This window comes from Thalassophryne amazonica, chromosome 22 (genome assembly GCF_902500255.1).
Source record: "Thalassophryne amazonica chromosome 22, fThaAma1.1, whole genome shotgun sequence".
Classification (NCBI taxonomy): Eukaryota; Metazoa; Chordata; class Actinopteri; order Batrachoidiformes; family Batrachoididae; genus Thalassophryne; species Thalassophryne amazonica.
The window spans coordinates 4,809,421-4,834,542 of NC_047124.1; the positions used below are offsets into that span (position 1 = coordinate 4,809,421).

A 25,122-nucleotide genomic window follows, 5' to 3' on the forward strand; every position below is an offset into this window, starting at 1 on the left:
TCCAAAGGATCCAAAAGACCTAGGATAGAATTTCGCCAAACATTGTACGTGACAATAAAATACTTTATTATCACAATCAACATTTTTGTTTAAAAAAATATCACTCAACACAACTTAAAACAAAATCTCCTGAGGTAGAGGGCTGACAAACCACAACACAAGGGTGCGCTGCTACGTGTTGTGTGACACAGCGCAGCGCTGCTCTTACAGACAGAGGGTAGACTTTGATGAATCTGCATGCGCAGCAGTCAGTGCGTGCGGGAGAGAAAAAAAGCTTGAGTATCGATCTTTTTACACGAGGATCGTTCAATATCAGTACCAGCGTTGGTATCGATATTATCGATATTAGGATCGAGCCGCCCACCTCTAGTCTCTGAGGGCCAGATCGTCATAGAACGTGGCCTTAGATGAATTGGGACCAGTATGTATGCTCCAATTTTGATAGAAAGTGATGTGAATTATTGGTTGGGTTAATAGGGTTTTAAAAAGGAACAGTTTGCACCATCTGTCATGCTACAGGATAACGGGGTCATAGAATCCAATGGATGTCCACTTTGTTTGACATTTTCTTTGAAGACCAAGCATTCAGCATGAATAAACTATTCCATTTAGTAATCCGATTAGCTCAATCAATAATTTTCATCACTTTTTACCAAAATTGGAACAATTTGAACACTTGACCCCTTTTTTTGTCGCTATTTTTACCGTTTTTACCCCATAGCTCCATAACATTCAGTCACAGATAGTCCAAACTATACCTTTTTGGAATCTTTATGATCAGACAAATAATGTGGTGTATGTTTCAGTATGATTGGAACATTTTTCACTTTTGACCCCTACTTGGCTATGGCTGCCTCCCTGGAATGACCGCCGTATATTTTTGTGTAGGTCATGGTACATTGAGGCTGGATTTTAAATCTTTAAGCAGTGCTGATTACGTCAAAATCAATGACTGTCTCATGGACTATGTTCCTTGTGGTTGGATTGTTTGTTTGGGTCTGTGATGTCTCACTCATCATACAAGCTGACTGATCTCAGACTGTCATTCTACACTGTCAGCAATTTTAAAACACAAAACTGTAACGTACCTATTAAGCTGCTTTTACTTCCTCTTCTGTCACACATTGTTCTATAGTTTTTCCTCTGACATACTGACTGACAATCAGGAAGACAGCAAAAGAAAAGGAGAAAGAGGAAAACTGTCAAGAAAGTCAGAGCCGTCAGTAAGCTGCGGCTCGCTTCAACTGAATGATATCTGGGCACGAGTGAACTGGTTACACGTCTTAACGTGATGTGGGAGACCTGCTCACAAATCCCCACAGGTGACTGAGGATTCCATTTGTGTTGCCAAAGTTTCCAGAAGGAGGTGTTTGATCTCAGTGGGCATGCTGGATATCAAGACAAGTGGGAGTGTGCAGCTCAGTGACAAGTCTGAACTGAGAAACAGTGCTGTGAACACCCGGAGGGTGTGCAAGGAGGCCTGTGCAAGACCAGGCTGTGGGCACCTGTGGACTAGCAAACCCAGTCAATGGAATCAAAGCACTCATTTAATCTGAACCTACACCTCATGGTGCATGAAAGCCTGGCCCTGGTGGATCACCTCGCTACATATGTAACGGAGGCCAGCAGGTGTCGCTGTGCAGATGTAGTTAGTAAATCTCACTCCCAACAGCTCAAAAGGATTCTCTGGTCACAAGGCCAGAGCCCTGGGTTTTAGCCTTCTGGTTACAGAGTCCGACTACCATGCCGGAGATTGTGAGTTCGTGTCCCAAGGGGAGCGAATGGGCGGAGTCATAACAACACAACGCAGAGTGCAACCGTTACACATATATGTGTTAAGTTTGAACCAAAATGGGTTGAAAATGAAAATCCTTTATCTAGACCTCAATTAATGACCTTGACCTTTGCCAGAATGAACCCTTGAGGACTAATGACAAGATCAACTTTCATCCACATGCACAGTTTGGTAGAAATTAGCCAACTGACAGATATCAAATCAAATCAATTTTATTTATATAGCGCCAAATCACAACAAACAGTTGCCCCAAGGCGCTTTATATTGTAAGGCAAGGCCATACAATAATTACGGAAAAATCCCAACGGTCAAAACGACCCCCTGTGAGCAAGCACTTGGCAACAGTGGGAAGGAAAAACTCCCTTTTAACAGGAAGAAACCTCCAGCAGAACCAGGCTGAGGGAGGGGCAGTCTTCTGCTGGGACTGGTTGGGGCTGAGGGAGAGAACTAGCAAAAAGACATGCTGTGGAAGAGAGCAGAGATCAATCACTAATGATTAAATGCAGAGTGGTGCATACAGAGCAAAAAGAGAAAGAAACACTCAGTGCATCATGGGAACCCCCCAGCAGTCTAAGTCTATAGCAGCATAACTAAAGGATGGTTCAGGGTCACCTGATCCAGCCCTAACTATAAGCTTTAGCAAAAAGGAAAGTTTTAAGCCTAATCTTAAAAGTAGAGAGGGTGTCTGTCTCCCTGATCTGAATTGGGAGCTGGTTCCACAGGAGAGGAGCCTGAAAGCTGAAGGCTCTGCCTCCCATTCTTCTCTTATAAACCCTAGGAACTACAAGTAAGCCTGCAGTCTGAGAGCGAAGCGCTCTATTGGGGTGATATGGTACTATGAGGTCCCTAAGATAAGATGGGACCTGATTATTCAAAACCTTATAAGTAAGAAGAAGAATTTTAAATTCTATTCTCGAATTAACAGGAAGCCAATGAAGAGAGGCCAATATGGGTGAGATATGCTCTCTCCTTCTAGTCCCCGTCAGCACTCTAGCTGCAGCATTTTGAATTAACTGAAGGCTTTTCAGGGAACTTTTAGGACAACCTGATAATAATGAATTACAATAGTCCAGCCTAGAGGAAATAAATGCATGAATTAGTTTTTCAGCATCACTCTGAGACAAGACCTTTCTAATTTTAGAGATATTGCGCAAATGCAAAAAAGCAGTCCTGCATATTTGTTTAATATGCGCATTGAATGACATATCCTGATCAAAAATGACTCCAAGATTTCTCACAGTATTACTAGAGGTCAGGTTAATGCCATCCAGAGTAAGGATCTGGTTAGACACCATGTTTCTAAGATTTGTGGGGCCAAGTACAATAACTTCAGTTTTATCTGAGTTTAAAAGCAGGAAATTAGAGGTCATCCATGTCTTTATGTCTGTAAGACAATCCTGCAGTTTAGCTAATTGGTGTGTGTCCTCTGGCTTCATGGATAGATAAAGCTGGGTATCATCTGCGTAACAATGAAAATTTAAGCAATACCGTCTAATAATACTGCCTAAGGGAAGCATGTATAAAGTGAATAAAATTGGTCCTAGCACAGAACCTTGTGGAACTCCATAATTAACCTTAGTCTGTGAAGAAGATTCCCCATTTACATGAACAAATTGTAATCTATTAGATAAATATGATTCAAACCACCGCAGCGCAGTGCCTTTAATACCTATGGCATGCTCTAATCTCTGTAATAAAATTTTATGGTCAGCAGTATCAAAAGCAGCACTGAGGTCTAACAGAACAAGCACAGAGATGAGTCCACTGTCTGAGGCCATAAGAAGATCATTTGTAACCTTCACTAATGCTGTTTCTGTACTATGATGAATTCTAAAACCTGACTGAAACTCTTCAAATAGACCATTCCTCTGCAGATGATCAGTTAGCTGTTTTACAACTACCCTTTCAAGAATTTTTGAGAGAAAAGGAAGGTTGGAGATTGGCCTATAATTAGCTAAGATAGCTGGGTCAAGTGATGGCTTTTTAAGTAATGGTTTAATTACTGCCACCTTAAAAGCCTGTGGTACATAGCCAACTAATAAAGATAGTTGATCATATTTAAGATCGAAGCATTAATTAATGGTAGGGCTTCCTTGAGCAGCCTGGTAGGAATGGGGTCTAATAGACATGTTGATGGTTTGGAGGAAGTAACTAATGAAAATAACTCAGACAGAACAATCGGAGAGAAAGAGTCTAACCAAATACCGGCATCACTGAAAGCAGCCAAAGATAACGATACATCTTTGGGATGGTTATGAGTAATTTTTTCTCTAATAGTTAAAATTGTATTAGTAAAGAAAGTCATGAAGTCATTACTAGTTAAAGTTAAAGGAATACTCAGCTCAATAGAGCTCTGACTCTTTGTCAGCCTGGCTACAGTGCTGAAAAGAAACCTGGGGTTGTTCTTATTTTCTTCAATTAGTGATGAGTAGTAAGATGTCCTAGCTTTACGGAGGGCTTTTTTTTATAGAGCAACAGACTCTTTTTCCAGGCTAAGTGAAGATCTTCTAAATTAGTGAGACGCCATTTCCTCTCCAACTTACGGGTTATCTGCTTTAAGCTGCGAGTTTGTGAGTTATACCATGGAGTCAGGCACTTCTGATTTAAAGCTCTCTTTTTCAGAAGAGCTACAGCATCCAGAGTTGTCTTCAATGAGGATGTAAAACTATTGACGAGATACTCTATCTCACTTACAGAGTTTAGGTAGCTACTCTGCACTGTGTTGGTATATGGCATTAGAGAACATAAAGAAGGAATCATATCCTTAAACCTAGTTACAGCGCTTTCTGAAAGACTTCTAGTGTAATGAAACTTATTCCCCACTGCTGGGTAGTCCATCAGAGTAAATGTAAATGTTATTAAGAAATGATCAGACAGAAGGGAGTTTTCAGGGAATACTGTTAAGTCTTCAATTTCCATACCATAAGTCAGAACAAGATCTAAGATATGATTAAAGTGGTGAGTGGACTCATTTACATTTTGAGCAAAGCCAATTGAGTCTAATAATAGATTAAATGCAGTGTTGAGGCTGTCATTCTCAGCATCTGTGTGGATGTTAAAATCGCCCACTATAATCATCTTATCTGAGCTAAGCACTAAGTCAGACAAAAGGTCTGAAAATTCACAGAGAAACTCACAGTAACGACCAGGCGGACGATAGATAATAACAAATAAAACTGGTTTTTGGGACTTCCAATTTGGATGGACAAGACTAAGAGTCAAGCTTTCAAATGAATTAAAGCTCTGTCTGGGTTTTTGATTAATTAATAAACTTTAATTAATAAGCTGGAGTGGAAGATTGCTGCTAATCCTCCGCCTCGGCCCGTGCTACGAGCATTCTGGCAGTTAGTGTGACTCGGGGGTGTTGACTCATTTAAACTAACATATTCATCCTGCTGTAACCAGGTTTCTGTAAGGCAGAATAAATCAATATGTTGATCAATTATTATATCATTTACTAACAGGGACTTCGAAGAGAGAGACCTAATGTTTAATAGACCACATTTAACTGTTTTAGTCTGTGGTGCAGTTGAAGGTGCTATATTATTTTTTCTTTTTGAATTTTTATGCTTAAATAGATTTTTGCTGGTTATTGGTGGTCTGGGAGCAGGCACTGTCTCTACGGGGATGGGGTAATGAGGGGATGGCAGGGGGAGAGAAGCTGCAGAGAGGTGTGTAAGACTACAACTCTGCTTCCTGGTCCCAACCCTGGATAGTCACGGTTTGGAGGATTTAATAAAATTGGCCAGATTTCTAGAAATGAGAGCTGCTCCATCCAAAGTGGGATGGATGCCGTCTCTCCTAACAAGACCAGGTTTTCCCAAGAAGCTTTGCCAATTATCTATGAAGGCCACCTCATTTTTTGGACACCACTCAGACAGCCAGCAATTCAAGGAGAACATGCGGCTAAACATGTCACTCCCGGTCTGATTGGGGAGGGGCCCAGAGAAAACTACAGAGTCCGACATTGTTTTTGCAAAGTTACACACCGATTCAATGTTAATTTTAGTGACCTCCGATTGGCGTAACCGGGTGTCATTACTGCCGATGTGAATTACAATCTTACCAAATTTACGCTTAGCCTTAGCCAGCAGTTTCAAATTTCCTTCGATGTCGCCTGCTCAGGCCCCCGGAAGACAATTGACTATGGTTGCTGGTGTCGCTAACTTCACATTTCTCAAAACAGAGTCGCCAATAACCAGAGTTTGATCTTCGGTGGGTGTGTCGCCGAGTGGGGAAAAATGGTTAGAAATGTGAACGGGTTGGCGGTGTACACGGGGCTTCTGTTTAGGGCTACGCTTCCTCCTCACAGTCACCCAGTCAGCCTGCTTTCCCAGCTGCATGGGATCTGCTGGAAGGGAACTAACAGCGGCTAAGCTACCTTGGTCCGCACCGGCTACAGGGGCCTGGCTAGCTATAGAATTTTCCACGGTGCGGAGCCGAGTCTCCAATTTGCCCAGCCTGGCCTCCAAAGCTAGGCTATGAAAGCAGGTCTCGAGAAAGGTGGTATGAGAACTTCAAGTCCAGTCGTTTGAGCTCTTTTGGTGCCTGTCGTTGTTGTTGCTGTCATTGTTGTTGTTGTTGTCTTGTGAGCAGCTTCAACACAGACTTTTAAAAAGAAGGCGCAACATGTAGTTGGAATACTGAGAGTACTTTAAATTTTTACACTTGTCCTTTGCTGTGGATGGCATGGTGGAGTTTATGACCTATACTACAACCAGCCACTAGGGGGAAATTGAGACATTTTGGCTTCACTTTTGAGGAGCAGGAACTACCATTCATCTTTTAATGGTCAGCGGTTAAAACATTCAGTCTTGTCTCAAGATTGAATCTAACTGCAGTTTTACAAAAATGTTGGGGGAACTCTTTCAGAACAGTTTGTACCACGAGTCTGACACCTTACGAGGCTTGAATTCAGCAACTTATCTGGACTCGGTGGGTAGAAACCATCGATTTCTGTTTTTTCACCTATTTCACACTAATCAACCTATTTTGATGTTTTCAAGCAGTCGCCTGTAATCAGGACTCTGTAATCTCTGAGTGTTTTTGGAATTTGCACTTTCCTTCTTCCCAGTAAATCAGCTGTCCTGACTTCTGAGCATATATTTGATTGTTTGTGTACTTTTGTCCTTGGGTTCACAAAGTTCATCTGATTTTTACCCGAGGCCAAAATATGGCCAACGGGTATTGCAAAGACTTTGTGTCTGTCCGTCTGTCCGTCCATCCATCTGTCCGTCCCTCCACCCGCCTGTCCGCCCACCCGTCCGTCCGTCCGTCCGTCCGTCCATCCGTCTGACTGTGCTCAGCATAAGTCCAGTCCTATTACTGCCAGGGTCCTGAAATTCACAGGGAACATTCTTGGTCGATAGGTCAAGGTTTGCCACCTTGGACAAGTTCAAAGATGGCAAACCTTGACCTATTCTAAGGGGTCAAAAGGTGACATTCTTTCTACACACTCTTTCACTGATTACATGCTCATACAGCCGAGGGTACCTTAGCATTACATTATATTTTAGTAACCAGATTACTGTCAACTGAATGTGTTCTTTGTGTTAGAGCCGCTCTGTAATTTAACTATAAACCCGACACCGTGCACGATCACATAATGGCAAAACAAACTATACTGCAAACACGTCAGTCTCCAGGTAATCTGATAAACAGCCACAGTATAAAGTGTTGATGACCTCACTTGAACAATACTCCCCTGACATCCACCTCCAGCTTCACTCTCGGTTTTTAGGACTTCTTATGAAGCAGTTGGTATTTTGGATTTTGGAACTATGAAAATTAATCGTCCATGGTTTAAAACTCTTCTGGTGAATGTGGCGAGTATCTCTGTTGTAAGTAACCATCACTTAGATTAACTGTTAACCCAGTGTGAGGCATCAGCACTGTTGCTATGGTTACATACCGGCTGCCGGAACATTTGGGAACACTTCAGCTATTCTACGTCTGCATGTTGGAATGACATCAAATTAAAATAAATCAATAAATAAAATAAAATCTGGTCAGGCAAAATGCTAAACTTGCACAATTTCTCCAATCGCAGCCACAGATGCCGATAGCTTCTTCAGAGTTGTTTGGGTGTCTTGGTGGCTTCCCTCACTAGTCTCCTTTCAGCATGGTCACTCAGTTTTTTGAGAACTGCAAAGACATTCATTTTATAAACTCACTTATTCCACTTCTGGAGAGATCCTATCCCAGCACACATTGGATGAGAGGCGTAGTTCACCCTGGATAGGCCCCTGGTCTATCACAGTGCCGACACATTCACAACTACGGTCAATTTATTGTCACCAATTCACTTAACCTGCAATTCTTTGGAAGTGGAAGGAAGCCAGATCACCTGGAGGGAACTGACATGAACACGGGGAGAACAGGCAAACTTCACACAGAAAGGACCAGGTGGGAATCAAACCTGGAAACTTCTTGCTATGAGGCAACAGTGCTAACCAGTAAGCCACTGTGCTGCACAAGACATAATCAGTGGCTTGGAAATGTTCATGTATCCATCCCCTGTCTTGTCTTGCCACTTATGCAACCCATCATTTTTGCTTTTATATTTTTATTTCATGTGTGTCATGTTGTAGAGATTAGTTTTCACTCATTTTTAAATTTTTATATACAACAGCCCTTTTAACATCATTCTAAAATTCAGATGTATAATAGCTCAAAGGTTCATAATTCATGTACTTTATCTTGCCACTGTATATCTGAAGTTTCCAGCATTATAGTTTTTAACAAAGATGTCTGCAATAATTGAAACTGAGTCAAGACTACAACTTTACCTATAGCAAGCAGCTGTAATAAGTTATTTATGTGTTCCTCATGGAGACAGAAGCAAAGCTTTAATATATATTATTGATTCTATTGGTAATATGAGAAAATAAATCAGAATTATGAACTGAAGCTATAACTGTGAAACAGTGGCGAATACTGATTCATAATTATAATTGTGCAATTCTTAGTACCTCATAATTTTGGATTTACTATCTTGTAATTATCACGTCATAAAGTGTGTGTTATATGGCTGGGGGGGCCTGGCTGCCGGTTTGTTTGTCTTTTTGTTTTCCTCCCAGGTGGCTTGCGTTTGGGACTGAGTGGCTGTGTTGCTGAGGCTGTCAGGACCTCACCCTGATCACCTGCGACTCGTCAGGACTCACAGCTGTGGTACATCTGGATGGATTGGAGCATGTTGGCATTTAAGACTGGAGTGCACAGTGTGTATTTGCCAGAGACTCGACCTTGTGACCAGACGGGTGAGATCGTCGTCTCGGGAGCCATCTCATCAACAGCGGATGCTGAGAACGTCCAGGTTTGATGCACAGTCTGTGAAAGAGGAGGGGGTGAGGTCTCACACTCGTCAGCACACTTCCTGAGGTACGTTAGATTTTGTGACTAACATTTATACAGTCAGTAAATGTGGTGTCCCTCACACCTTATTGTATTGAGCTGTATGTTAGTCATGTATCAGCTTTCACCGCAGTGGAGTTTTGTGAACTGGATGTTCCATGCCTGCAGGTTGGGAAGCTGATCAGTAATCAAGCCAGGAAGTGTTTGCTGTTTGTACACCTTTAAGTGTTCTGTGTGTAGAGTGTGGACTCACATAATGGTTCCTTCTTTCACAGACTCGGTTGTTGCGGCCACCTGGGGGGTGTCGGCGGGGTCCTTGGGTCCGAAACAGCTTCTGGCTCCGGACCGTTAGCGCTGCTGGGAGCGCACCACGCCAGGCCGCACCTTTTATTATTATATTATCACTGTTATGTATTAAATTCAGTTAGCCTTTGTACCGTGCTCTGCTTATTTCATACTGGGTCCTTCAAACGCTGGTCGGTTCTCCGAGCTGCGTCCAACACATAACAGTGTGATTCCTGAATAAGTAGGCAGATCGTTCAATCATACGTCATCAGTCACGTGGTATTCTCAATGCTCCACGGATGAAGTAAGTTTCGGCACAGTGCTTCGGGAGTTTAGGGATGTCAAGTGTCGACGTGATCTCACGAGGAAGAGGAGGAGCCACACACGGAGGAAGAGGAGGTGCCCGGGTCGCCCGTGTCCAGAGGAGAGGAGCGGCCGCCATGTTAACCAAGAAGCCCGGAGCCTCGGTCCTTCCGACGGGTGAGCGCAACCTCTGTAGCCGGCCGAAGGGCGTCACAGCCCGGCCAGTCTGACCCAGACGCACCGGTGGCGTTGAAAAGACACCGTAATCATTTGGAAACGGTGGGAAACAGTGAAGGGAAGTCTGGAAGCAATGTGGCAGAAATGAGGGAAGATTCTGTCTCAGAGAAATAGTTTAATTCAGTCTAATTATAAATGTTGGAGGAAAAATAAACGCGTGAAAACAGTCTCATGAAGACTTCTTCAGACGTCTTCCCCGTCCAGTTTATTTTTAGCTGGCAGATAATATGTGACAGCAGTGGCTTTTTAATCTGTAAGTTTAATCACGCTGATGCTGTTTTTGCTCTTTATTTTTTGTGTTGGGGTTTAGTTGTTGGTGATTTTCGGGTGTTTTTTTTAGGGTGTTGGTTTGGATGCGGCCTCATTTTTGGCCCCCGGATTCACAGATTGAAACAAAGCTTCAGTTCAGTCAGGTCGGCTGATTTGTCTGTGTTGACTTTCTTTCTTTCTTTATTAAGAGGAGCGATAGTCGGTTTCATGGTTAGCTTCGATGCTCGATACGGTTCAGTTCGCGGTGTGTTTGTTGTCTTCAGTCTCCATGACAACACAGTCCTTTGTTGTGCTGTAGCTTCTGACAGCACGTGTTATGTTTTTGAGTCAAGACGTATTGTTACACTATGATTGGTCAGGAGAACAGAATCACGAAATGTATCGTGATTTGATGTATATTATGATATATAATTACATCAGTGTTCACACTAATTATGTTGAAAATAATCTGTGGCAAATATTTAACTTTAAAGAAACCATGTTGATGTATCAGTATCCTGATGCTGTTTGTTTCCTGTTTGTATATTTTATGAATCAATCATGATTCTTCTGCAAGATTTAATGATTTCTTCCATGCAATCGTTGACTTTTCATGATATCGTGATACTCCTGTCAAAAAATTACAGGGCTGTTCCACAGGGCACAGTTCTGCTACATTCAGCCATGATACAAAAAAGTGCAAAAACAGGATAAAATGACTTAATCCAGCATGCCTCTTAAGAGGCTGGTTTATAAAGTGCAGACCTGGCAACCCACTCGAAAAACGAAAGAAAGGAGCTCAAACTGTTCAACTTTGAACAAAAACCACAACAAACACTGCTTTGGCTTTAAACTTTACCCCGATGGAGCACGATTGAACATTTTCACTCGGTAGTCACTACGAATACCACTTTTCAAGAAGTTTGAACATGACTGAAGCCATTAAGAGTAGAAATACCCAGAATTTGCCATGTACTATCAAAGATTATGAGAATCGTAATGAAATTTTTGAACAGGTCAAAAACTGGATCCCGATTTTAAATCCGGTGCCGATGTTGGCTGTAACTACTTGCGCATACTGAGTTTGTTCAAGATTGACATAGATGGATCAGGAAGTTTCTATGATGCTTCAAAACACACCCTGATTTGCTATTCAGGATTAAACGGGAACATCACTCTGTGGAATAGCTCCTTTGTACAGTCTGATTACTGAAGTACCGATGTACTGTTCCACCCCTATAATCTAGTTATTATAAAGTACCTTTTAATTGTGTGGTTGTTGTTTGTCTTTTGGCTGCTAATGGGATTGCTGTTAAAGTATTTTTTTTGGGGGGGTGGATTCCATGGCTGATGAGTTCACTCTGAGATTTTTAAAGAACTCGAAGGAGGAAGTGTGTGTGTGAGGTTCGAAGTTTATTCTGCATTTGATGGAAATTGTGAATTCAGAATTTCTGACTTCAACTCAGAAAAATAAGTCTAATAAAGTTATGATTAAACATTCTCATAATAATGATTAATTTATTTTGGCAACCAAGTAAAAATGTTGGAACTAACGTTTGTATTGACAACTCACGCAGCAGGTGTGTGTGTGTTTGTGTTGCTGTTGTTGTTGTTGTCGTCTTGTCCAGCAGACATCCAGCAAAACATTCATGGGGAATTATGTCCAGATTTAATTATAATGGTACAGATGCCAAAAAACATCTTTTATGACACAAAAGGTTAAATAAATTCAATCCACCTTCAAATGGGTTGATGTGTGGGCAATGTGGGATCAGAACCAACCAGTATTTCATTTTATCGATGTGTTGTTGAGTTTATGATTAAACATTTATTTAATCTTCATTAGAAATGTAATTTACAAAATATTTGACCAGGTTTGAAACATCTGACAGTCATATTCTTAAAACACTGTAGAAAGTACCTTGTACTGTAATACCAGTCTAAATTAAAGTCACCTTTCTGAGCGATGATTTAAAACTGTTGTCAAACCTGTATCAATTTCTGAGGGCTGAGTTGCTGTTGTCATCTCTCGTCTTTATAAAATGTGATGGCCTAGTTCAAAAATAATGAAGCCTAACTGCTGATTTGCATTGCATTTGTCATGAACAAGCCATTATTTTATTCAGCACCATCCAGATTTATCTGTGAGTTGCCTATAGTCTCTTTGACAGGTACTGAAAATTTCATGGAAAAATTCTGCACAGTTCCAGAGATATGCACGAAATTTACCCCAAAAATAGCACTTTTTTCATCAATTTTGTGTGACATTGATATTTAGCATTATCATTTAAAGTTGAATGTTAAAGAAATATCCTTGTATCTTGTCAGTTTGTTTGTTTGTGCTTCATGCTAACACATAGTAATACATTTTTGTAAAGGTAGAAATGTCATTTCTTAGAAAAAACATCATGTTCCTAAAGCAAGGTAAAACTGTTGCAAGCGTAATGCTGAGAATAAGTCCTTGATTTATTTGTGTCAAAACCTTAGCTATATCTCCTACTCTACTTCAATAGAATAATTATATTACTTGTTCAATAATACGGGAACTAATGGACAGAATTTCTTTGTTTCAGGTTTCTGCAGACTAAAGAAGATACCTCCAACTGTTGTCGCAAGCGTTACGCTCTAGCACATTATAGTATATATGCACTGATAATTCTAGCAGTGGACTGAACTGAGACCAATAGAAATATTGAAAGTGATGATAACATTTACAAAAAAGACCACTTTTAATTTTGATGGTTATGTCCACACTTTGGCTTCATATTTTTTCAACTAGGCCTTATGTTATGTTTATGTGTTAGAAATGTCAGTCCAACGTTCTGCAGCTCATCGAGTCGGTTTGCCTGATGTGAACACTTTCCATTAGTTTTGTTCCCCACCTTGTACTGCATTGATTCTAACAGATGAGAATCGCCATGGACTGTGTTTTCAAAAGTAGTTGTGTAAAGTGGTTTTGAATATGTTGCTGGAGTGTTGAAATTGTTTTTGTAGTGGAGTTACTTGTTGTTGATGTCTGGCTGAATGAGCGTGTGAAAACAGTTCGGGATTGACAGGCAGGAACTGAATTTTGTTTCTCTTCTCAGCCTGTATATTTTTATTTTATTTTTTAAAGCAGCAAGAAGTAATTTTTGAATATCTGTCACATAGATTAAAGTATCATCTGCATATAAACATTGTTAACCATCTGAGAATATTAAGATCTATATCCTTTATATTTTCTGCTTCACTGCTCCAAATAATTTGGGATCTTTTTGGCAAAATGGTCGTACATAGAGTTGTAGAAAAAAAACTCCCAACCCCCGTACACATCAGTTTTATTTGTCATATAGTTACATGTTTACTCTAAAACATCTGGATACTGTGCTTGGATTTGACTTTACTGTCACAGTTATGCTGCAGTTCTGTGTTTTCTGTACAATAACGGTCAAAGTCTACACGCTGTTGTTTAGACTTCGACAGCCACGTGTGTCTGGACAGATCCTTAACTTATCTTGATCATTGTTTTACACATTGGAAGACGATGGTCAATAACATAGTTGTTTTATTGGGGACTGCATGGATTGTTATCGCCACTACAAGCAGCTGTTTGGTTTCTCCTGAGTCTGTTGGTGGATTGGATTATTAACAGGATAACTAAAAAAAACAACAACACAAAACATTTTGAACTTGGTGATACTGGAAACAGTATGATTAATCATTTTGACACAATCCCTGCGATAGACTGGCGTCCTGTCCAGGGTGTACCCTGCCTCTCAGGCTATGGTCTGCTGGGACCCCCCCTATCCAAACTTGATTGGATTAAGCACGTTCTATATACCATGACATTGTGTAGGGCTGCAACTAAGAAGTAGTTGCATAATAAGCCAGCCATCAGTTATCATTATGATTCATAGGTTAACTTTGTAAACTATATGTGTGTATCGGAATAATAAGAGAGTTCTTGTTAATCCAGCATGATGGCCTGGTTATTTCCTCTTAATCTGCTCCTGCAGCTCTCTGAGCGTCAATCAGCAGATACATCTATGATGAAAATTTCCTTTGTAAAATGTATGTACGATCAATGGAGCGGATGCTCCGATTGTCCTACAGGAGCTCAGGTGGGACAAACAGGAAAAAAGTGTGCACACTGCTATTGAAGTTGGGCGGGGGGTGGTGTGGGGGAGCTGTGGTTTTTTCGAGGTAGTTCTATGTGTGCAGCTGCATTGCTGCCAAATTTTCCAAATCGTCCTGTCCGGCCACATGCCGAGCGTGCTCACCGGCAATCTTCTGGCATTTTCCAGCATGGTGTCGAGTTCACACTCAGCACGCTGGTGTTAGCGTGGAATACTGTATGTGCTCACTGCTGCCTTATCACTGTCTACTGTAGAGCTCGAATCTGCACTGTGGAGCTGATACAGTGTCAAAGTACACCAGAGCCTCATTAGAATTTGATTGATACTCAATAGTGTTTCACAGGAGATTATCTTGTTGGCTGAGGGGAAATAATTCGCTTGTCAAGGTGTGTACAAAAATGCTGTGTTTCAGTTCAGTTCAGGCTAATAAATGTCCACAACTGAAATACCACATTTTACAAACGTAAACAGGGAAATGACGCTAATTCTTTTCTCCAGAATTAAAAAAATAATAGGATTAAAATTTCTTCCTGTCTCTCTCAGGCAAAACGGCGAGTCTGCGTTTGCTCTGGACTCAGCGGCTCTCGGACGACGTCGCCCTGTCACCCTGCCGCCGCTCCGCAAACAAACCCATCGCAACCTCCTGACGGTAATAACGCACACGTGCAGGATCTTAACACGCATTAATTACTCTAACCCCCTAAAAACATAAGTTTTGGGTGTTGATACATCCAAACAACTAGTTCATTTCGTAATGTTACAGCTCTCTCATTCCACGTTTGGAACACACAGGTTTACGCAGAGATGCAGTTTTTCTGCTGCCCCCACAAAGACCAAATGAACATTTTAAATTTTTTGTATTGTCAAGCAGCAGTGCACCAACAACATTGTTCAAGCTGTTTGTGGTTGTTCTTAATATCTGTGGCAGCAGAAGTTGTCTGATGGGCGAATCTGCTCACACAAAAATCTACTTCTTGAAATTTTATATTTGAACTAATTATTTATCCTTAATATGGATAGAATATGTCACACGTCTGATTACAATGTCAGTCTTCTGGGTTCAGGCGGCTAGCTGCTGTTAGCGGCCGCTCTGTGGAACAGCCAGCAGTAGCTACACGGCTAATAATAGCCGCCTGTGCTTTAAACAGCTGATTGGTTTATAGGGCTGACACAAAAGATGTATGCACAACACTCACGCACACACACACACACACACAGCGAATAATGGGTGAGATGCAGGATTTGCTTTCTCTCTTGCCTCCAGGATGTCAAAGTTTTTGTTGTTTTTATCACAGTGTTTTAAGTACTTTTAGGACCAATTCAGATGTTTTTCATTATTACAGTTATTATCCTGCTTTTCTGCTAGGTCAAAGGTCACTGAACTCCATGGTGTCTTTTGCAAAAATCAAGCTGTGCTTTTCAAATCATTTATGTTTAAGTAACATTTAATAACTCAAAACATTATTAATCTGAAGGTTTACTGCTGGATTTATCGCTTCTGCCAACTGACCGGTCTGTAGGTCTTGTTGACATCACCAGGAAACTCTGTGTGTAAGTCTTTGTGATGTCGTAAGGCAGGTTCTTGAGATACCTGGTCATATTTTATTGTGCGATATAAACACTGTGAATCTGAAGCAAGATTTTTGAGTAAGTCTAACTACAAACAAAAGTTGTGGGTGAAAACATGAGCTCGTGTATTCATGAAAAGATTCTAAAGTTGTCATGACGTGGGGGAAAAACATGGGGAAAAACGTTTGCTAACTCGATACTCTGGGATGGCGTTGTTGTTGCAGACAACAACAGTCGCGGCTGTGTTGTTGCCTTATTCACTTCCTTTTTTATGTCCTGCAGTCTCCCTGTTGGTCAGAATCCAAGGAACGCGCAATTATTGATGGTGCACAGCAGGTCTTTGAACTGGGCGCACGGCCACATGAAAGAGTCGTTGTGAGGGACAGTTTGACGGTGTAGCAAGGAGAAAAGACGAATCGAGCTATCTGCACTGTGCAAGGCTGCAGGGTGCAGACTTGTCTGTGTGGTTCGCCTTCAAATTAAATCCAGGTTTAGAGGTGTAGCTGTATTGTGCAGGATTTGGATTTTAGGATTAGAAATGCTTCTTGGAAATGAGTCCTCACAAAGAGATAAATGCATGTGTGTGTATGTGTGTTTGTGCGCACATTAGCGAGTGAAACCGAATGCACCTCTGTTATCTGAATGGAGCCAGGTGTGCCTGTTGCCACGGCAGCGCTGAAGCAGACACCCCATCTGTCTTCTTTCTGTACAATCAGTCAAAATAAGCAGTTAAAACAGTGAAAAAGTTGTAAATGCAGAGAACGCGCTGTTAGGATCTGATCCATCTTGGCTGCACACTTAATCCACTTTGACGCTAAACCGCGATGTGGCTTTGTGTGATTATGTAACAGCAGAAAGCTGTGATTTAAATCGATAATCTTCACACTGCGCTGTGCACTGACGCTAAAGTGCTTTTCTTTTAATGCTCGTTTTGTCAAGAATATTAAATGTCTTGATGTGGAGTTCTCGGCTCTGAAGTGAAGGATGATGGTTTTGCTGTGCACACTGAAAACGTGTCAGGTTCAGGTGACTTTATTTGTACCCGTAGGTAGATTTGACTGTGAATAAATAAATAATAAATAAATAAATAAATTTATTTATATGACATGCATTGGTCAGCTGTCAAACAACTGACCAGTGTTCACATGACACTATCAACAGGCATGCACGTAACTGGTACTCACGGTGCTTGTGCGTGCTGAAAATAAATGATGTGCAGCAGAAAACACTAGGAAAGTGCTTCATAAGAGGAAAGCAATCAATCAATCAATCAATCAACCTTTTTTTATATAGCGCCAAATCACAACAAACAGTTGCCCCAAGGCGCTTTATATTGTAAGGCAAGGCCACACAATAATTATGAAAAACCCCAACGGTCAAAACGACCCCCTGTGAGCAAGCACCTGGCTACAGTGGGAAGGAAAAACTCCCTTTTAACAGGAAGAAACCCTCCAGCAGAACCAGGCTCAGGAGGGGCAGTCTTCTGCTGAGACTGGCTGGGACGAGGGAAAGAACCAGGAAAAAGACCTGCTGTGGAAGGGGGCAGAGATTGATCACTAATGATTAAATGCGGAGTGGTGCATACAGAGCAAAAGAGAAGAAACAGTGCATCATGGGAAACCCCCCACAGTCTACGTCTAAAGCAGCATAACCAAGGGATAGTCCAGGGTCACCTGATCCAGCCCTTACTATAAGCCTTAGCGAAAAGGAAAGTTTTTAAGCCTAATCTTAAAAGTAGAGAGGGTATCTGTCTCCCTGATCTGAATTGGGAGCTCGGTTCCACAGGAGAGGAGCCTGCAAGCTGAAGGCTCTGCCTCCCATTCTACTCTTACAACCCCTAGGAACTACAAGTAAGCCTGCAGTCTGAGAGCGAAGCGCTCTAATGGGGTAATATGGTACTACGAGGTCCCTAAGATAAGATGGGACCTGATTATTCAAAACCTTATAAGTAAGAAGAAGAATTTTAAATTCTATTCTAGAATAACAGGAAGCCAATGAAGAGAGGCCAACACGGGGTGAGATATGCTCTCTCCTGCTAGTCCCCGTCAGTACTCTAGCTGCAGCATTTTGAATCAACTGAAGGCTTTTTAGGGAACTTTTAGGACAAACCTGATAATAATGAATTACAAATAGTCCAGCCTAGAGGAAATAAATGCATGAATTAGTTTTTCAGCATCACTCTGAGGACAAGACCTTTCTGATTTTAGAGATATTGCGTAAATGCAAAAAGGCAGTCCTACATATTTGTTTAATATGCGCTTTGAATGTACATATCCTGATCAAAATGACTCCAAGATTTCTCACAGTATTACTAGAGGTCAGGGAAATGCCATCCAGAGTAAAGATCTGGTTAGAGACCATGCTTCTAAGATTTGTGGGCAAGTACAATAACTTCAGTTTTATCTGAGTTTAAAAGCAGGAAATTAGAGGTCATCCATGTCTTTATGTCTGTAAGACAATCCTGCCGTTTAGCTAATTGGTGTGTGTCCTCTGGTTTCATGGATAGATAAAGCTGGGTATCATCTGCGTAACAATGAAAATTAAGCAATACCGTCTAATAATACTGCCTAAGGGAAGCATGTATAAAGTGAATAAAATTGGTCCTAGCACAGAACCTTGTGGAACTCCATAATTAACTTTAGTCCGTGAAGAAGATTCCCCATTTACATGAACAAACTGTAATCTATTAGACAAATATGATTCAAACCACCGCAGCGCAGTGCCCTTAATACTATGACATGCTCTAATCTCTGTAATAGAATTTTATGGTCAACAGTATCAAAAGCAGCACTGAGGTCCAACAGAACAAGCACAGAGATAAGTCCACTGTCCGAAGCCATAAGAAGATCATTGTAACCTTCACTAATGCTGTTTCTGTACTATGATGAATTCTAAAACCTGACTGAACCTCTTCAAATAGACCATTCCTCTGCAGGTGATCAGTTAGCTGTTTTACAACTACCCTCTCAAGAATCTTTGAGAGAAAAGGAAGGTTGGAGATTGGCCTATAATTAGCTAAGATAGCTGGGTCAAGTGATGGCTTTTTAAGTAATGGTTTAATTACTGCCACCTTAAAAGCCTGTGGTACATAGCCAACTAACAAAGATTAAGTTGATCATATTTAAGATTTGAAGCATTAAATAATGGTAGGACTTCCTTGAGCAGCCTGGCAGGAATGGGGTCTAATAAACATGTTGATGGTTTGGATGAAGTAACTAATGAAATAACTCCAAACAGAACAATCGGAGAGAAAGAGTCTAACCAAATACCGGCATCACTGAAAGCAGCCAAAGATAACGATACATCTTTGGGATGATTATGAGTAATTTTTTCTCTAATAGTCAAAATTTTGTTAGCAAAGAAAGTCATGAAGTCATTACTAGTTAAAGTTAATGAATACTCAGCTCAATAGAGCTCTGACTCTTTGTCAGCCTGGCTACAGTGCTGAAGAGAACTGGGGTTGTTTCTTATTTCTTCAATTAGTGATGAGTAGAAAGATGTCCTAGCTTTACGGAGGGCTTTTTTTATAGAGCAACAAACTCTTTTTCCAGGCTAAGTGAAGATCTTCTAAATTAGTGAGACGCCATTTCCTCTCCAACTTACGGGTTATCTGCTTTAAGCTACGAGTTTGTGAGTTATACCACGGAGTCAGACACTTCTGATTTAAAGCTCTCTTTTTCAGAGGAGCTACAGCATCCAAGTTGTCTTCAATGAGGATGTAAAACTATTGACGAGATACTCTAACTCCCTTACAGAGTTTAGGTAGCTACTCTGCTCTGTGTTGGTATATGACATTAGAGAACATAAAGAAGGAATCATATCCCTTAAACCTAGTTACAGCGCTTTCTGAAAGACTTCTAGTGTACTGAAACTTATTCCCCACTGCAGGGTAGTCCATCAGGGGTAAATGTAAATGTTATTAAAAAATGATCAGACAGAAGGGAGCTTTCAGGAATACTGTTAAGTCTTCTATTTCCATACCATAAGTCAAAACAAGATCTAAGATATGATAAAGTGGTGGGTGGACTCATTTACTTTTTGAGCAAAGCCAATAGAGTCTAATAATAGATTAAATGCAGTGTTGAGGCTGTCATTCTCAGCATCTGTGTGGATGTTAAAATCGCCCCTATAAGTATCTTATCTGAGCTAAGCACTAAGTCAGACAGAAGGTCTGAAAATTCACAGAGAAACTCATAGTAACGACCAGGTGGACGATAGATAATAACAAATAAAACTGGTTTTTGGGACTTCCAATTTGGATGGAAAAGACTAAGAGACAAGCTTTCAAATGAATTAAAGCTCTGTCTAGGTTTTTGATTAATTAATAAGCTTTAATTAATAAGCTGGAGTGGAAGATTGCTGCTAATCCTCCGCCTCGGCCCGTGCTGCGAGCGTTCTGGCAGTTAATGTGACTCGGGGGTGTTGACTCATTTAAACTAACATATTCATCCTGCTGTAACCAGGTTTCTGTAAGGCAGAATAAATCAATATGTTGATCAATTATTATATCATTTACTAACAGGGACTTCGAAGAGAGAGATCTAATGTTTAATAGACCACATTTAACTGTTTTAGTCTGTGGTGCAGTTGAAGGTGCTATATTATTTTTCTTTTGAATTTTATGCTTAAATAGATATTTGCTGGTTATTGGTGGTCTGGTGAGCATGCACCGTCTCTACGGGGATGGGGTAATGAGGGGATGGCGGGGGAGAGAAGCTGCAGAGAGGTGTGTAAGACTACAGCTCTGCTTCCTGGTCCCAACCCTGATAGTCACGGTTTGGAGGATTTAAGAAATTAGCCAGATTTCTAGAAATGATAGCTGCTCCATCCAAAGTGGGATGGATGCCGTCTCTCCTAACAAGACCAGGTTTTCCCCAGAAGCTTTGCCAATTATCTATGAAGCCCACCTCATTTTTGGACACCACTCAGACAGCCAGCAATTCAGGGAGAACATGCAGCTAAACATGTCACTCCCGGTCCGACTGGGGAGGGGCCCAGAGAAAACTACAGAGTCTGACATTGTTTTTGCAAAGTTACACACCGATTCAATGTTCATTTTAGTGACCTTCCGATTGGCGTAACCGGGTGTCATTACTGCCGACGTGAATTACAATCTTACCAAATTTACGCTTAGCCTTAGCCAGCAGTTTCAAATTTCCTTCAGTGTCGCCTGCTCTGGCCCCTGGAAGACAATTGACTATGGTTGCTGGTGTCACTAACTTCACATTTCTCAAAACAGAGTCGCCAATAACCAGAGTTTGTTCCTCGGCGGGTGTGTCGCCAAGTGGGGAAAAACGGTTAGAGATGTGAACGGGTTGGCGGTGTACACGGGGCTTCTGTTTAGGACTACGCTTCCTCCTCACAGTCACCCAGTCAGCCTGCTTTCCCGGCTGCTCGGGATCTGCTGGAGGGGAACTAACGGCGGCTAAGCTACCTTGGTCCACACCAACTACAGGGGCCTGGCTAGCTGTAGGATTTTCCAAGGTGCGGAGCTGAGTCTCCAATTCGCCCAGCCTGGCCTCCAAAGCTACGAATAAGCTACACTTATTACAAGTACCATTACTGCTAAAGGAGGCCGAGGAATAACTAAACATTTCACACCCAGAGCAGAAAAGTGCGGGAGAGACAGGAAAAGCCGCCATGCTAAACCGGCTAAGAGCTAGTAGCTGCGCTAAGCTAGCGGATTCCTAAAAACACACTAAGTAAATAATGTGTAAATAATTTAGAGGTGATTCAGCATAGGGAGTGCTTTAGTTAAGGCACGTGAAGATTACACTGTGAAACAAATCGTTATCTAGTTAACTAGATCAATCTAACTGCGCAGATTAAAAAGCTAACAGATACAGCAAAACACCGCTGTGCTCCGGAACAGGAAGTGATACAATACCGCAGTGAGAGCAAACCACCAGTAGAGGCCAAATGAAATGAAACCATACATTAACCATTATTTATATTGTAGCAGGGTTTGAGATGTTGTCTTGCCATCATTACTGTTGCTAGGAAACGGGCTGTTCAAAAGCACACGCCCTCACACCCTGACTAATGTCACTGATATTTGGAATGTCAGCGATTCCATGCTGCCTTTGACGTTAGGAATTCCAGAAAGTTGTCTTTAATCACAGCTTCTGTCTTTAACATATGCATAGTTTTCTATTGAATAGCGTTTACAGCTGTGGGTGCATCACAAAGACAAATGTATTTCTGGACACCGCTGCTTCAAATTTTACGTTAACCTGGTGTGTAGCAACCGATACGCACAGTGACATGTGGGGATCTGCCGCATGCCAAAAGTTCTTTTTTTTATACTTTGACCTCAGTGAAATTTGTGCATGCTGCCTTTGGCTGCAGAGTTGTGACTGAGAGGAACCTGACAACACGACAAAGCAAGCGTGTGAGCGGCGAATGACTGTGGAATATTCAATAATTTATTTTTTTAAATGGATTATCAATAATAATTTTATTTATATAGCCTTTAACAAAAACAAAATGCTTCACAAAATAACCACACTGTCACAAGTTAATAAAAAGTGAAATAATTTAAAATAAATGACATAAAAACAAAATTTAATACAGTAAGCAATAAACATCCCCGACGGAGACTCAAAAAATTTATTTCCAATTCCAGCTTAGAAACAGTCTGCTCACAGGGTTTCATGATTATATTCAGTAATGTTTGAGTGAACTTAATAATAATCCAATCAACAAAAAAGCATGTTTGCTTTGTTTGTTTATTTTTTCTTAGTAACAAGGGAAATATAACTACATTTCCTGCTGTTTCTTTTGAATCAGGGAGGTTCTAAAGCTGTAATGTCGGACGCCGTCCAGTTGCAGGCGCAGGGCCGCATTACCCACCCGGATGAGGAGAACTCCAACAAGCATTCGGTGTTGACATCTCAGCCCAACGGCCTAGCTCCGCTCACCTCCAAACGGTCTGGCCTGCCGCAGCCAGAGCACCAGTCATCTGCCTCAGACCCCACCCACTACCGCCAGAGCAGTACAGCTTCCAACAAGATGACAGATGGCAAGCCAAAGCCTACCTCCCTAACCCCCGAGCAGGCCATGAAACAGTTCATGTCCAAAATGTCGTTATATGAGCACCACGAGATTTTCAGCTACCCTGAAGGTGAGTGTTAAAAATAGAGAATCTTTAAGACATCACAGTGATGGTCTCAAAAGACATGCACATATTTGAAAATCCCTGGAAATTGGTTCTGGGACAAAACGGGGAAAACAGTTCTCCATCTGAGAACAAGATGACAAGCTGACTGATTGAGATGTATCATGTGTCATACAAGACGTGTTTTAGTTGTTGTCCAACCCTCTGGAGTCCAAGGATGCACCAGCGCATCCAGATTAAACTTTTGTAATATTTCTATTAATAATTAAGTGACGGAATGTCACAGAGGCTTTGCTTGACCATTTTCTGAAAAGTCAACATCTTGGCTGTAGTTTTCACCTTCCCTCGAAATGATCAGTCACTCTAAGCCAATCGTAGAAGCCGGAGACAATCATATGGTTGTGCGGCATCAGTACTTCAGTGATGCCTTTCATCCAAGGATATTTTTAAAAAAGGGATTGTCTGAGTGGTAGTTTAAACTGTTTTCTTTCTCCAGTGTATTTTGTTGGTCCACTTGCCAAGAAGAGAGCCGGAGTCATGGGCGGAGCCAATAATGGAGGCTACGATGATGATCAGGGATCCTACATACATGTTCCTCATGACCACATCGCCTATCGTTACGAAGTCTTGAAGGTCATCGGCAAAGGCAGTTTTGGGCAGGTAATAATCTTTAAAATATTGATTCCTCGCTTATTACAAACAATCAGAGTAACAAAATATTGGCGATTTTCGCCTTGTAGCGTTAGCGTTATCTCACAGCAGCATACAGGCGGTGTTACTGACAAACATGTGGGCTGTTTCTGCTGGAAAAATGGCCCCACATCGTCTGTACAAACTTTTCGTGCAGGTTTTGGCCAGATGTTAACAAGAAACATTTTCCACCCAATTGTTACTCTGACAGAAGTCCCTACTGTGGGAGTTATTGCCTCACTTTGGGTCGATGCTTAAGGCTGGTGAATGTAATGCCTTGATTTATTTAACTGTGTTAGCGGTTATGTTATTAACAGTAATGTTAGCATTGTTACAAATGACTTAAAGTTGGTGGTAGATTTGTTCAGCGCGTTCTTTTGCTCCTCCTCCTGCTCCTCCAGGTGGTGAAAGCCTTCGACCATAAGACGCAGACTCACGTCGCACTGAAAATGGTTCGCAACGAGAAGCGCTTCCACCGGCAGGCGGCGGAGGAGATCCGCATACTGGAGCACCTGAGAAAGCAGGACAAGGACTCGAGCATGAACATCATCCACATGCTGGAGAACTTCACGTTTCGAAACCACATCTGCGTGACCTTTGAGCTGCTCAGCATGAACCTGTACGAGCTCATCAAGAAGAACAAGTTCCAGGGCTTCAGCCTCCCGCTGGTCAGGAAGTTTGCCCACTCCATCCTGCAGTGTTTGGACTCGCTCCACAAAAACCGCATCATCCACTGTGACCTGAAGCCCGAGAATATTTTACTTAAACAGCAGGGACGCAGTGGCATCAAGGTACGAACATGCAAGTTCCCCCCCTTGCTAATGTTTGTCCGCACTGAAACAGAGTAACCGCAGATTCCTCCTCATTCTCAGGTCATAGACTTTGGTTCCAGCTGCTATGAACATCAGAGGGTTTACACCTACATCCAGTCCAGGTTCTACCGAGCACCAGAGGTCGTTCTGGGTAAGAACACACAAAGCCACAAGTAGCTGTTGACTGGACAGACAACAGGTGTCCACCACGACAGAGTCTCAGAAGACAATTTGGAGGTTATATTTTAAAGTTTACATTACAAAACAGTGGGCGCATATTGGTACCATAATTAAAATTTTGCCCTTCTACCTTGAGTTAATGCGTCGCTAGTTGAAAGATAACTTTGAACAACACTTAGCAACCTTTACAGGAATGATGTGTCATCTTATTCCACAGCTATAGTTCAACACTCCAATCCTCTTCTTACCTTTATGATCCAGGTTCCTTTCCGGTTCCTTTGGCATGTGTTGGAATTGTGCGTTGTGTAGGGTATGTGGACATTTAGCAGCTTTAATTTGAGGTGCCCTCACCTTGCCCAACCCTTGGAATGGGTATCCTACAGGATGCCCCCAATTGGGGGGTGGTATTGTCACGGC

The 25,122-nt window shown here is 41.6% G+C and overlaps 1 protein-coding gene across 1 annotated transcript in view; it reads left to right on the forward strand.

Annotated features, from left to right (window-relative positions):
* The first annotated feature begins 1,291 nt into the window (after positions 1-1,291).
* Positions 1,292-25,122, forward strand: part of dyrk2 (dual-specificity tyrosine-(Y)-phosphorylation regulated kinase 2) — a 30,866-nt gene continuing 7,035 nt past the window's right edge. Inside the window, exons 1-7 of the mRNA XM_034163914.1 lie at positions 1,292-1,322; positions 9,754-9,913; positions 14,881-14,986; positions 22,696-23,029; positions 23,520-23,683; positions 24,115-24,504; positions 24,586-24,676. Of these exons, the coding sequence (XP_034019805.1) occupies positions 1,292-1,322; positions 9,754-9,913; positions 14,881-14,986; positions 22,696-23,029; positions 23,520-23,683; positions 24,115-24,504; positions 24,586-24,676 (1,276 nt within the window). The remainder of the gene's footprint in view (positions 1,323-9,753; positions 9,914-14,880; positions 14,987-22,695; positions 23,030-23,519; positions 23,684-24,114; positions 24,505-24,585; positions 24,677-25,122) is intronic.